Raw genomic sequence first — 15,327 nt, 5'->3', positions numbered from 1 at the left:
TCTGTTTAGAAATTGTCTAAGTATCCATATTTTAAAAATAATAGCTTCTTAAATAATTTCACTTTTTTGGAGTACAACTAGAAATATTTTAAGGGTAAAGGGGAAAAGCTTTGTTTCAACCTGGCTGTTGCTACTAACAGTAAAGAAATTTGTTTCTCTGAGTGCTAGTGTAGCTCATGACAAGGTCTCACACTTAAAAATCTGCAGATGCCATGTCCCATGTCTTCAGTCTCCCTAGTGCTTTCTCTGACAAGACAGTTTTGCAAATTTTCTTTGGTAGAAACTGTCAAAACTTCATTGTACTGAAACCTGTAATGTTTGGCAAATAAATCACTTTAGGTTGACATAAGTAGGGTTTTTTCCTTGGCATAAAATCTTTTTATCTTTTACTGGAATACTAAATGTTAGTAATGGACTATTCTTTTATCAGGAAAAACTGGAGAGCTTGCCAGGATACTGTTACTACTAATGCTTATTTAAGTCAAGCTCTCACAGCAGTAGCAGCAGATGCAGTAGTTAAAATGTCAAAGTTTGAGCTCACCTCTGCCTTTTGGTGCATGATTTGTAGATGCTGCTTTGCTTATCATTTGAGGTGATGAGCTGCCAAAGAAACCCCATCATGTGCTATGCTGTCCACATCCTCTCTAGAAAAAGAGCCTTCATTAAAGGCAGGAGATGTAGTTCAATTGATTCCATTCCTATGTTGTGATTTGGGAAAAGTAGTTTTAAATCCCACTGCACGGTGTCTCCCTCAACCATCATTGAATCTCTTTCCCAGCAGAGCAAAGTACCTGAAAACTATGTGTGAAAACTACACCACTAAATAGCTTTAAAATTTGAAGCATTTCATAAGATCAAGGTTTTAAAGATAATTTCTATTTGTATTACAATATATGTGTATGATCACCTAGTACCTGGAAATAGTGCTTTTTTTTACATTACTTTCAGAATTCTAGTGCATATGTCCAATGAAAGAGTAGGGACAGCATTTAAACATATTGCTCCTGTTTTTTCCCCACACTTTTGGGTAGAATGGTAAATTTTCTAATACAGATGTAAATCAGTCATGTTGGTGTTTTTAGTGTCTGTCTTGGACTTTAGAAAAATTGAAGGCGGCCTTTAAAAGGTGAAAGGCACTGTGTATATAAATATGGTCTTGGTTTAAATGGTATGTAGACATAAATGTCATCCATTACTTGTTAAAACATTTACAGCTGCTTATGTCCTATATTGGTACTTATTTTGTTAAATAGATATGTAGCAGACCAGTCATATTTAATCTGGTATTAATATAGACTCATTTTTAAGGTGACGTTACAGGGTTTTCTTAGAACAGAGCACTACAGTACTTCCATTTAGTATTACTATATTTAGTTTTGGACATGAGGCTAAATGTGTCCAGTGGGAACAGATTTACTTTTTAATATATAGCAAAATCTGTTTTAACCAAACTGCTATATAATGACATGAGTTACCTTCATTGTCCCTTCCATATTGGTGCATTTGGAGATAAAATGGCAATTATTTAGGTACATGTTCAGTAATAGATTTTATCTTTCCATACTAGTTTCTTTTTCCAAGAAATAATCCCATTTTTAATTTCACTTTAAATGTTTCTTCATTTTCTTCATTGTCTTGTGTAGTGAGGAAAGATTGATTTTAAAATTCCACATGCTCTCTAAAAGTTTAGGATTCTTTTGTTAAAATCTGTCTTGCACAGTACTGAAATTGGTTTGTTTTTTTCACATCATGCAGCAGAAATAATGTAAAATATAACCCATTTTTGGTTTTTTTTTATGTGTGAGATAATGAAGTGTCTTGTGATTAAGCATACCACTCAGTATTAGTCTTGTAACAACTGTAAAGTTTAGTGATCAGATACTGCAGAAAAGAGAATATGTTGTCCCTGGTGAGCTGTTAGAGCAGAAAGCATTAGGGAAGATGGTGACAACAAATAGGTCAAGAGCTGTTTTAGTAGATTGCACCATGAGGGCAGCTGCTCTTGGGAAGTAAAATTAACAGTGATTAATGTAGCTTTTAGTGTCACCAATGGAGTTTGTGTGAGAGGAATGATGAAGAAAATTTGGCTGCAAAATTGCCATTTTAAGGTTTGAAGTTTTGTGTGAGCGTGTGTTACTAAACAATATTTGCAACCAAAAATGCAAATAAAGTCCTATTTACTTAGTGTTTAAAAATCATGTCACATTTTAAGGACCAACTGACAGTTTTAGAATCTCTGGCCTTGAAAATTCTCGTGGGTGTAGGGGATAATTATGCTATGTAAAAAATATTTGTCTGTTTTATAAAGTTTAAAGGATCTGATGTTTTGCTTTTTGGTTTAATTGTTTTGTATTTGTAGACCAGTTTTAGAACACAGTATTAAGGCTGAACAATTAAGACTTCTCTGTATGACTTTTGTATCTCTCTAACTTGTGTATACATGTTTCTCTGTCACTGTTACTCTGTTAACCTTGCAATAATGAGTGAACAACTCTACATGTAAATATAAATGTTATCTATAAAATAATGTATAATCTAGTTTATAACCTTTTGACTTTTAAATAGTTTGTCTTGCTTTGTTTCTGGCTGCTTTATTTTCTTTTTTCCTTTTTCCCCTTAGCAATCAGGGTAAGATTAGGGTTTTTTTAGGAAGGATTAAATATATCACCTTTTCCTCTGGCTTCAGTTTCCCTGTATAGGAAGGAGGTTCTTATCCTTATGCTTCCCACAGATAGCAGAGTCTGGCATTTCAGCATCAGCTGTGTTAGTTGGAAAGGACATTAATTTACAAGTGGATGTGAAAAAAGTAATTAAGACTTATGTAAGCTTGCCTTAAATGAAGTGCCCAACACCTTCATAACTTCTATGATGGTTCTAACCATTGAGAAATTATATTTTTCCACTGTTTGGTTTTGGTTTTTTTTTTTTTCTGTTCATTTGTTTGCTTCTCCTCTTTCATTTGAAGCATTTGTACATGGCTCAGCAGTGTCATTCATCTTGATTATAGTGTTAGTATCAATTTAATCAATGCTTTCAGTGGTTTTGTGGGCATAGAAAGTCATTTTAACATGAAGCATTTTCTAAGCTCTTCATGCTTTTTCTGTATGAAATTTTTAAACCAGGTTGACAGTATTGACTGTCCCCGTTTTATCAGTGTGGCCAGTGATACTGGGAACCTAAGTACAATTCATTCCTGTAGGAAGAAAAACCTAACTCTTTTTTTAATTGCTTAGTTGCAGCCATCTCCTTCCTGTAATCTATTAATGTGAATCTGGTTGCAAAGCTTCCTCTACAGCTCTCTGCAGCCACTGAAACTAAAAAAGAATTAAAGTCCTATTTAGGATTCTTTTTGCCTTGCTACTGTGGTTTTCTGTGCTTGATTTTGTTTGGTTTTGTGGCTTTTTGATTTGGTTTTGGGTTAGGAGCTGTCAGTATATGGGTCTTCGCCCATCTATTCATGCTAACTTTGAAAAAGCAGTTTTTCACACCAACATGATCATAACTATTTCCTAAAAAGCACAATATGCCATTCATACCTAGTGTGGGAGATGCAAAGACACATACCATTAGAATTTTTTTTTGCTAAAGTTGATTTTCTACACTGGAAAGTTTGGTGCCGAGGATAATTTAGCTGCTTCACCAGCAATTAAGGCTCAAGATTTTGTAAAGACTATGCATGTCTTAGTAGGCTTTTCCTGACCTTCACATTCTTTTTTTCTTCGCTGATTCCAATCTACTGGATCAGTGATGAATAGGAAGATGCTGTCTGCAGGTCTTTGCAGCTGCTGTTCCTAAGTGGATTATATGAATACAAGGAGAAAAAAATTCCTCTATCTCCTTGTTAACAATAAAGTCCTTTCTGGTTGTGTCAAGTGGTTTTTGTTGCAGTTTGCGGTCTTCTTGATAGTCTCAGCAAACTTGAGGAAAAGAGCATAACATCTCTAATCTTGTACAATCTTCACACAGTAGTTGAAATGAAGGATGTTTTCAGTTCCATTAGTGCTGAGCTGCTGTGTCACTGTGTTTTGTGATCTTTTGACATTGTAAATATGGACACCAATTTATAGAATGAAAGAGGATACTGGATTAAAATAGCAAAGTAGAGATTTTAATAGCAGTATGTGTTATTTACATTCCTCTAAAATGTGAATATGAGAGAGATCAGGGAATACATCATCTAGATTTTGCAAGCAAAACAAAGTCAGCTAATTTAAAAATTTGTCATCATTATTACAGCACATTGCTATACATTCTGTAAGTGGAATTAATAACAAAAAAAAAATCCTGATTTCAACTTTGATAAACAGTAGTGGAAAGGCAAGAGGAAAGGAACAGATACTTCCATGGGTTTCATTGCAAACAAAACCATAGTAAGGAGTTGTTGGATTTTTTTTGTTAATATTTTGATGAAATATCAGTATAGTTGCAGGGTTTTCAAGTCTGTCAGCAAAGCAGTGTTTTGCTAGAATCTCTTGCCAGGAAAAAGGATGACTTACTTTGTCCTCATTGACTGTTTTATTCAGAAAGCAGGTGACAGTAATCAATTCCAATGCCATCTACATCTCCAATTATTTTACAAACCCCAGGAGCTAATTACAGCCCTCAGGCTCTGGCAGTCAGCTGACTTCATCATGCGGCTTTTTTGGTCATTGCATTCCTCTGAGTAATTGTCTATTTATGGAAAATAAATTAATAGCTGCTATTTCTACTTAAAAAAAGAGGGCTGGTGAGTGTGTTGGTTGAGCAAGTGTTTGTAGAAAGAAGGGAGAGATTAAGAGAGTAGGAGGGAAAGGGATCAACTGAAAGAATAAAGGGAGGGCTAGGGGGTGGCAGCAGGGAAGAAGATAGAAAGAAGGGGAAAAGTTAAAATGAAATGGAGGAATGAAGCAGGGTCATAGAAAATGGAGCAGGAGAAACCAGCTTGGCAGCAAATAGCAAGATACAGTATGACAGGAAAAAAGTGAGCAAAATTGTGGGAAATAGTGTTTTATAATATGACTAATATAAACCTATGAAGATAAAGAGATGTATTTTTTCCCAAACTGTAACTGTATTACAAACACAGAAAAAAGAGATTCTTATTGTACATACCTTTCTGAAAATGCTTTGAGCATAGCTGGAGTCTTCCTTCTTAGCCCACTTAAGGGGGGGAGGAAGGATTGGATGTTATCTTCATTTGTATAGATCATGAGTCTGAGAAATGAAAACTGTACATTTTTATATGTGATACTGCAGTAATGTGCATATGATAAACTAAGAGTCTTTGTTCAAAATGTTCTAGAAGTAGTTATCAGCTTATTTGGAATGAGATAAAGGACTTTTCAGAATCTAGTAAAATGGTGGCAACTTAATGTAAAATACTTCACATTTTTGTACATACTAATCTGCAATCTATCCTCTTCATCTTTCAGATCAGCTGTTCCACGTGTTGGCCATGCACATGCGCCTCTACAGTATAGACTCTGCATACAATCCCTGGAGAAAACTAACCCAGCCAATGCAGGATAAAAATTCAGAGCAAGTATTTTAATTTACCAAATATCAGTTTTATCTTGTGAAAGAAACATCCTTACAGAGGGACTTTGGGTAACTTTCTGCCTTAATTTAAATTCTCTGTGAGGTAGCCTGATGAACGTAACATCTAAAAATTGTGTGTATGTATTTGTAAAAATAAGCTTTCAGAATTCTTTTAGGTAAAACCTGACACATTTCAGTTTCGAGTTAAAGCTTACATGTATCAATTGCAAGCTTAAGCACATGCAAATTTAATAGTATTGGGTAAATGGATGGGTGCACTGCTGTTCTTGGTATGGATGGTAAACAAAATTGAGATTAGGTTCATAAATAGTTTATTGAAATTTGGGCAATGTCTGTTACAGTAGTAACATAAGTATGCACAGTACATGAGAAATATGAAGCTAAAAATTTTCATCAGGCTTCTTGGTTTAATCAAGCTATTAACCTGAGTTTGCTTCTAAAACGTAACAATTCATATACAGCTTTACAAGGATTAAGAATATAATAAATCAAGCCATGTACTTGTGTTCTGCAAGGACTCCTCTCCCTACTTGACTTAAGACCCTTCACTTCTCAGATTCTACCTTGACAGTGAGAAGGTTTCTTGTGTAAAACAAGCTGATTATTTTTCCTCAGAATAGGAAAACAGTGGGGTTTTTTTTTTTAATTCCTATTGGCACCTTGAGCATCCTCCTAGTAGCTAAAATCAAAGTCTCCACTTTAGACCTTGCAATAATATTGAAAAGACTGTCCGTTTAGTGGCTATCCAGCTGGGTATTTATCACTAGGGTTCTAGAAGCCTGACATAGAAAGCATCAGAGGATTTAAAAAATTCATCCGGAGCAGTTGCCACAATCCTAGTCTGCAGAACAGGAACATCTATTAAAATGTTTCAGTTTGCTTCGAGTTTGAAGTTTGTCTCAAATGGGGCAGGACAGCAGGCAAGATGTATCTGTATAAAAGAAGGTCTATTGTGATAGAAAAGATCTTAAAAATTAAAGTAAAAAGACATAAATCAGGTAACTCAAATGTTAGGATATCAAGTTATTAGAGTATCAAAACAGGGTGTTAGGATTACAAAATAAGAAGGTGCCTTAAAAATATGCAAATAAATCACATATCTGGATAAGTGTTACACAAGGCTAGTTGCTTTAGTGCTAGCAACTTATTTATTAATAGGCCTTATACTAGATCTAGAGCAATGATTAAAATAATACCTATAAACAATGTGATAATACAATGACTGCAGTCTTATTCATCCTTAAGAATTTGATAGTTCTTACCTTTCTCTGGGTGTGGCTGGATGTCTCAGCCTCTTGATGGGTAACCACTCGAGCAGGATCCCCACTTGAGGGGAGAAGATCCATCATGCTTTCTGAGGAAGTGTAGGGATTCTCTGTGATCCAGATATGGGAATAGGCTTTTATAGAATAAAGGGATTGGCTGCTGTCTTTAACTACTTAGCCCTACCTCCAAAATCCTCTATTGGAGAAGAAAAGTGAAACAAAGAAAAAAAACCAAGAAAGCCTTTTCCCTCATTATACAAATTCTTCCATTTATCTGTCCATTCTCATTTGGTTTTTGTTTGGCCTGGCTGCAGACAACCTGGGCTCTGTGTTTTTCAACACAGGAGAGCAGCTAGCACCACAGATACCAACTTGGCCCATCAACTACAAACTTTAAAGAGTGTTACCAGTTCAGAGTTTCCCATCCCCTTTGCTTTTCTTCGAAAGTCTCTAACTCCAGGCTGAGGGCAGTGAAGCTGAGAGACAAAGAGTGAAATGGAGACACAAAGAGCGATTAAATAACAGAAGGGAAACCAGGGTAAGGCCACTGAGGCAGATCATTCTGCTACAGAGTTATACCAGCCCAAACTAAGATCACATTGATAAGCTGTTGACAGTCAAACTGGCTGTGGGACTGAGCATTCACTTCTCATTTTGGTAGCTAAAGACCCTGCTGTCTTTGGAAGCAGCCATTAACAGAGAGGCTGTTTTCTCTGCCTGTGCAACTTATTTTCATGCTTACAGAATTCACTGTGCATTGGTCACATCATGGTTGGATTGCCACCAAGTTAGATTTCATTAGGTGGTATTTTGAATGACTTTGAAATTAATGATATTATAGAACTTAATGGATTCCTTTGCCAGAGGTGTTGAATGTTGGGAATGCATTTGAGCCGTTCTCTTGTTTTCTGCACTAATTTTCAAGATTTTTTTAGTAGGCTTGCTGGTGGTGCTTTTGCCCTACGTACTAAATGGTGTAGGAAGCTGTAAGAAAGAGATCACCCGTTTTGCCACAAAGTAGTTTGCTGTTGAGATGCACAAATGCAATTAAGCTGGAATTTCTCTTCTCACTTCTTGGAATGTTTTTCCTCCCTTAGTCTGCAGGCCCTAGATTTGAGCGTAAGGTAGAGATTGTAGTTATATTTTAAAAATTTGACTGAGTAGTTTCACTTGAAGACGGTATTCATATAGTTGATGTGTATGATCTAATTGCACACTTCTTAGTCACACACCCTTTTGAGAAATCCAGAATAGCAATTTTTTTCAGGTATAGGAAAGAGCTCTCAGAGGCATTAGAAGCTGATACACTGCCATAAACAGAAGATGAAGAGGTTTGTGTAGAAATACCACTGCAGATTTAAGATGCAGATAGCATGCTGCTATTTCAAAGCTAACCAACTAATCTGAATTATCAGCCTGACTGGTACATGAGACTTTAAAAGTAAAGACTTGTAGAAATAAAATGTCAGTGAGAGGAAAGCATCAGTATTATCTGACTATGTTACTGTGGATCCGAACAGTTTAACATCAGGAAAGTTACAGGAGCAAAATAACTTTAAGCCATCATGCTATTATTTTCTATTTAATTTTTCTTAAATTATTATTGTAATTGAAAATAGTTTTCCAGAGAAGTTAATTGCATCTTTATTAATTTCTAAAAGTAATTTTCAAAACTAAAAATAATTTACAGGTTACAAAGTTCCATTGCATTATCTTTTCACCCTTATTTCATATTAGTTACATAAATACATTGATATTTACAATTAAAACTACCCAGCTATAGAGCTCACAATTTTTGTATGGTTTTCCACAACTGAGCTATTACGATTCATAAATCATGCCTTAGATTTCATGTATCTGGGAGAAATTTTCAAAGTAATTTGTGAAGACTCTCACAGGTTTGCTCCACTTCACAAAGACCCTGGTTTTCTTCTACAACTGTATCTAGATCACTCTGAAGTTCAGAATGGCAGCTGGGACAAAAGAGAGGGAGGGGGCTTATGCAGTCACATCAAGGTAAAGCAGAAATAAGGAAACTTTGAGCAAGAAGATACCCTAATAAAAAAGGGCCTAAACAGTATGAAGCTTTTGAAGGAGATGATGAAAAGATAAAGCTAAGTCTAATGACCTTTTGAATTATACAGTGGATTCTTTCTCCTGTGTAATTTATGTTGTCAAATTTAATATGCACTTGGTCCCACAGGCTGTGCTTCAGCAAGTTGTTCTGCTGGGGGCTGATCTGGTTTCAAGGGTGATCAAATAAACAGTTATTGTGGTGTAAGTGGGCAATAATAGCTTTTGGCAGGGGGCAGAGAAGGGAGCATCTGGAAGCAGTAATTACTAAGCCCCGATATGAATTTAATGAACTAGTCCAAATAGCCAAAGTTTCAGGAATGGCAAGCCTGAAATAAAAGGATATAAATTTCTTTTAACTTTATATCTCTGTGAAAGCTGAAATTTCTGTGTCTGTTTTGACAGACAAAAATGCATCAGCAAAGAAAGATTTGGTAAAGCATTAAGGATCTTTGCAGTGGAAGAACTTGCAGGGGTCAAAATTGGGTGATGAAATGCTGAAATGTACTAGGTTATTTTTACTGAAGTTGCTGTTGTTTTGTTCTAACCTAAATTGGTTTGGGGGTTGTGTATGGTGTCATAGTGCTGGGGCAACAAACTGAGCACAGGATGGGAATGAATAACTGTGCATGGGAACCTCCTAAGTCATGTCTCCATCACAGGAACTGTTGAGAAATGGGAAAAATAAAACAGTTTCTATGAAAATTGTCCAAAGCAGACAGAGTAAGATAGTGGGACAGTGGGGTGTAGTTAAGGTTTGTGCAAGAGGTGGTGTATACATACACATGCTGCAGCAGGACTTATATGATCTGTCTAATAAACACACAAATCTGGCCTGAAACACCAGTGTCTCAGGAGACATTATGATATGGAGGTTTTGAGAATAATTCCAGCTTCAGGAGTACTTGCTGTTTCCTCCTTCTCTTGTACTGTAGCTCACCATCTTCTCTAGGCTGTATTGATGTAACTGGACCAGGCTGCATCACCAACAAAGTCAAAGAACTAATCCATGTTTTTAAAAAGGTTAATTTGAATAACTCTGGGAGCTGGTGACAAGGGAGTGCTGGGGGCACAGTGGTGAATGAGAAAATGGGACATGCCTGATGGTGGTATTGTCAGTGAAAGTCTTTGTTATACTGTGAGGAAAACTGACTTCCTGTAAAATCTGCTGTGACACAATGAGGAGCAAATATGAAATTGTGGTTATATCCTAGAATGTAGCCAGAATAAACAGTAGAATTCTACTTTCTTATCATGAACATCAGAAGCTTTGTATTACTCTGACCTTTCTGCAGGCTGGGGTTTGTGGGCTGTGTTTCTCATCCTTTTGAGTACTGAAGAGAATACAGATTTGCCCTAGTTGATTAAGCCTTTGTTCAGCTGGATCCATATATGCCTTTGTCTCAGGTTTTCAGTTTGAAGAGGTGTGAGGCTTAAAGCTTCCACTTTATTTATAGACTTTCTAACTTTATAATAATCTGGAGTTAGCATCAAGCAAGAATTATCTTTATCTTTACCTGAAAGTGGAAGGGAAAGAGAGCATATATATATATATATATATATATAAAAGGAAGAAGTCCATAAGCGAATTCTGCTTTTTTCAAAACAGAATTTTCTGTTTCTCTGTATCCATTCCCAAAGAAGTGATTCTCAGATAACCTCTATCAGGAGGAGGCTGCAGAACACAGAGGCAGAGTTGCTCAGCTGTCAGCTGATAGACAGCTCTGGTATTGGCACAGAGAGAGGTGCAGCCCAATTACCTTGGATGGGAGGAGAGGTCAGTTCCATAGAGGAAGTTGAGCAATGCATTTTTTATTTTGTATGGGTTTCTATTGCACTGTGCAGTTTATTGCCACCTCCCCCATCCTTTTTTTTAATGGATTCAGCATACAACTGTAATACATTTGAATCATTTTATATCACTTTGGTGCCCTCTGAAATTGTGCTTACTTTTGTTTTATTCAGTGATTCTGTGGCACAGTGTTTTGTAAACTCAGATTTATAAAGCTTTCACATGCACTGACAATTAACAGTATGGGTGACTTCCACAAAACACATTTCTAAATAAATTTTATAAATTCAGTTATAGTGTCATAATGAAGAAGTTACTTAGGCTCTTAACAAATGACAGAGCAGTTTTTGTGTTTCATATGCAGTAGTGCTTGACACAAATGGAAGCAATTTATCCTAAACCCCTGACATTTAATGTTGCTTCCCTTCTCTAATTCATATGAAATGAATAAATTAGACAGAGTTCAGTCCTGCATGTGAAAATTAGTTCATTTGTTTGTGATGTCACCAGTCTATCATGGTATTCTGTATATATAACAATATTTGCTAATTTTGTCAGAACTGTTACCTGACCTAATTGTTACCTGACTGTTAAATGATACAGGCATTGATACATATCAGAAAGAGGTGTTCAGCTAAATTTGACCAGAGGGAATTGTTATTTTTTCCTTATTATTATTCCAAATCAAAGTTTTTCCAAATCTACATATAAAATTAAAAGTGAGAAGTCATTTAAGAAGTGTCCATGGTTCTAAAGTTAACAAGGGTTATTTTATAACTCAATTGCCATAGATCATATAATAGACCTATCTATAGATAAAAGTAAAATTACAAAGATGTAATGAGATGTTGCCTGCATAATTTTGAAAATGAGACTTGGTAATGTGATAAAAAATTTTTCCCCCTTTTTCTCCCTTAGAATTCAGTATACTGATTTTTAGAATATTTGGTTTTATTTGGGAGGCTCCCATATGTAAATATGTATGTTTGTACATGTTACAGTGTTTTAAAACGGTCATTTTATGAAATTATCAATTAATACAAAAGACATTGTGGATAGTGTTTATTGTGTAGCTGTTTGGGTTCATTAATTCAAAAGGACCAGTTAGACCATGTTTTCTGTGACTTCATTTTATCAACCCAGCCATTTGTGCTTATTCCCACAATTGCATAAACTGACTGGAAAGCTTAGCCATTTAATACAATTATTAATTTAAAATGTGCCTTACTGAGCTGGGAAAGAGAGGAAGGAGAGTAGTTAAAAAATACATAGTTGGTAGCACTGTTCTTCTAATCCTTGTCTTAAATGACTGCTTCTGCATGTTAAAATTCATATCACAAATTACTCCTAGCAGTGCATTTTGTAGAAAGAAGTCTGATTTTATGAAATTGGTAATTGTGTAGGAGTCTCCTTCCAAACAGCAGCATCATGTTTATGTGCCTCAGAGGTGATAAGCTGGTTGGATCTCCAGAGCTATGAGATGGCATTAAGGGTCTTATGCATGCATCCACATTCCACTACAGGTGAATTAAACCATCATAGAATGCCAGGTTGGAAAGGACCTCAGGGATCATCTGGTCCAACCTTTCTAGGTAATAATAAAGTTTAAATGAGGTGGCCCAGGACCCTGTCAAACTGAGTCTTAAAACTGTCCAGTGTGGGGTAATCCACCACTTCCCTTGGGAGATTATTCCAGTGTTTCAACTGTTCTTGTAGTAAAAAATTTTCTTCTGGAGTCCAGTCAGAATCTTCCCAGGAGTAACTTGTACCCATTACCCCTTGTCTTTTTCATGTGACTCCTTGCAAAAAGGGAGTCTTCATCTTCTTGGTAGCTACCCTTTATGTACATGATAATAAGGTCTCCCTTAAGCCTTCTTGTTAAGGCTGAATAAACCCAGTTCTCTCAGACTTTCTTAATATGGCAGGTCTTCCAGTCCTCTGATCATCTTCCTGGCCCTTCTGTGGACCCTTTCCAGCCTGCCCACATACTTTTTGTAGAGTGGGTACCAAAACTGAACAACTGGTGATGCCCTTGTTGATGCAGCCCAGCATCCTGCTGGCTCTTTGCTGCTGCAGCACACTGTTCACTCATGTCGAGCTTTTTATCCACCTAGACTCACAGGTCCCTTTCCACACAGCTGTTCTCCAGCCAGGTGGATCCCAGTCTGAGCTGCACTCCTTCTCTGGACAACCTTTCCCAGTCCATGGTCTGCAAGAACTCAGTTTGTCTCCTGTGTGTGTGACAGATTGCACCAAGGGGTGTTGCTGTCTTCATGAAGAGAGGCATCCTCTGAGCCAGTGGAGTAGCCAGTGCCATCTGAGTTGCAGCAGAGCAAGAGTTTAGTGTTTTTGGAAGAGAGGCAATAATTGGATCCACCAAGAGTTTGTGCTCTGAAAAGGCAGGGCTGAGACAGGAGAGAACTTGCATGCCTTGTCTGTGTGTTTTTTTTCCTCCATTTGATTCTGTTTCTACAAAAACTTGGGCACTTGTTGCAGGGCTTGAGAAAGCCTCATTGGGAAACTCTGTGTTCCACAATGTCTTGCAGAACAAGCAAAAGGAAGAGAGGGAAGCTGTGGTTTTTGGGATAGACCTTAATAAGGATGTATGTATATTTTCAGTGCAACTATCTAGCACTTCATGAGTTGTGGTTTCCTGCAGGAAAGTTAAGAATGCTGGAACAAAAGATGAACATAGCCTTGAAACTGTAGTTGGCGAATGTATTTTGATTTCTCAGCTTCCAAAGGTGGTTTGTATGGAGCACCCAGTGATGTGCCATATGGTGTAGAGGCCTAGAGTAAGGGAAGATCCTACCAGGAGAGGGAGAACAGTTTTTCCTGCAGTTTCTGACCAGTGAGAAGAATGACAAAAGAGGAGGAAAATAACAAAAAGCCTAAGGAGTGATATAAAGAAAATTCCCTTCCAGAGCGGCATTTCATTGACATGGCAGTTGAAGGGAACTTGGTAAGGTTTAATGTTTTCCTTTGTAACATTTTCCTCTATTTCTAATAAGCTTTTGAGGACTATTTTCCATGGGACACTTAAGGTCAGTGGCACTAGGGCCTCATGATAGAGCTCCTTTGGTAGTAACACGCATAAATCTCTCAAACACCTCCTCAGTTTCTCCATTGGCATTCAATAGCCAACCAGCCAGCAGCACCAGTGTTTGGGAATGGGGATAAGAACCCAAACAGCACCTTGTTCTGTGCCTCTTGCAGAAGGGGGAAGGGGACAGGGGACAATGGAGGATGCATATCACATTATGCCACCTGCTCCTGCTTGAGGTCTCTTTCACACTCCGTATTAATAAGAGGGGAGAAAAATTTTCATTTTTCACCATTCTGAGTCAGCTGTTGAATCTATAGAATATTGTTTAATATTGCTACACCAATCTAAAAAAATATTCCATCCTATCAGCAAACATTTTCTGCTTTGAGGTGTAAGACTACAGGGTGATGTTACAGTATTCAGTGAATCCGAGTAGTTAAGAAGTTTGCAGTTTTGCTGTATGTGCTTATTTGCTGTGCTTCCAGCCATGTGGGGTTAAAAAACACTGTGTGTAAGACTGCATAATACCACCTGTGATTAGGCTTCTGTGTTTCCTCACATAAGGGAAAGCAATACCTTTTCTAAGGTCTCAATGATTTCCAGCAGGAGCAGTCCATGAAACTTTATCATAATTTGAGGATTCATTGTTGCTACTGCATGAATACTTGGGAAATGCCAGGCTTTGCAAAACAATTAAATTATTATGTTACTATTCAGGCTGTTTTTTCTATTTTAGGCCACAAGCTCTAAAAGTGAAATACAGAATGTTGCTTGAGTCAGTGCATAGAAATAACTACCTCAGGCAGTTTTAGAAACTTCGTAAAATATTGAAAAAAAATAAGGTACCCAAGTGGTAACCTCTTCATGAGGTTTTGCAATCCATTAGTAAAACTAAATGTTTTAAAATCAAGATCTCTTACTGAATTATCAGTTATGTGGCTTCTGTAAGCTTGCTATATAATGTAATAATATTTAAAATAAAATACAAAATAAAATATGAAAATGAATTGTTATTTTGGGGGGGGTTTCTTTCCAGGCTGGTAAGTGAAGAGCTGCCAGAAGTTCCTGTGCTTTACAGAGATGTCTCATCCCTTTTGCTTATCCAGATTTTAACCATGCCTCAACCATTGCACAAAGGTATGTTACAAAAATATGTGTATTTAAATGGTTACATAGATGAGGCTACAGTCATATTGATTTCCAGGATGGTAAACCATAGCTGGTGAACTGCATATTCTAAAATAATGTTTCTGCCTTATCTACAGAAGGTGGCATAGAACAGACATTTTTGTTGTGGATTGACAAGCTTATCTGTGTCCCTTATCTTCCCACCTTATCACTCAGCCTATTCAGCAAAGATACAAGAACCAAGCAAAAACTTAAATACTTTTACTGAAGAAAAACTGTCCTTTGTTTGACCCTCATCTCTTTGCTTAGAGGGGCAGCTCAGTACTGCAAGTTGAGCTGAGTGCCTACGGGTGAAAGATTGTAATTTAGTTTGAATTTCAGAGTTTAAATTGCAGCAGTCTTGCATAACAGGAGCTCTTGTATGAAGATGGTAGTTGCTGTAATGCAGCAACTTCAACAGACAGCATATAGTATAGTTTGGATTA

The 15,327-nt window shown here is 36.9% G+C and overlaps 1 protein-coding gene across 7 annotated transcripts in view; it reads left to right on the top strand.

The window, feature by feature from the left end:
• The window catches only part of UBR3 (ubiquitin protein ligase E3 component n-recognin 3), a 103,669-nt gene that overhangs the window by 73,837 nt on the left and 14,505 nt on the right, over positions 1-15,327 (top strand). For all 7 annotated transcript variants that reach the window (XR_011726560.1, XM_071747399.1, XM_071747398.1 and 4 more), the window contains 2 exons: positions 5,412-5,517; positions 14,751-14,851. Coding sequence is in view for 6 of the 7 variants with exons in the window: in XM_071747399.1 (XP_071603500.1) it covers positions 5,412-5,517; positions 14,751-14,851 (207 nt within the window). In the remaining variant the exon portion in view is untranslated. The remainder of the gene's footprint in view (positions 1-5,411; positions 5,518-14,750; positions 14,852-15,327) is intronic.

Source organism: Heliangelus exortis, chromosome 6 (genome assembly GCF_036169615.1).
Source record: "Heliangelus exortis chromosome 6, bHelExo1.hap1, whole genome shotgun sequence".
In the NCBI taxonomy this organism is placed as follows: Eukaryota; Metazoa; Chordata; class Aves; order Apodiformes; family Trochilidae; genus Heliangelus; species Heliangelus exortis.
Note: the sequence above shows the minus strand (reverse complement) of the source record. Positions and strands in the feature narration are given on the sequence as shown.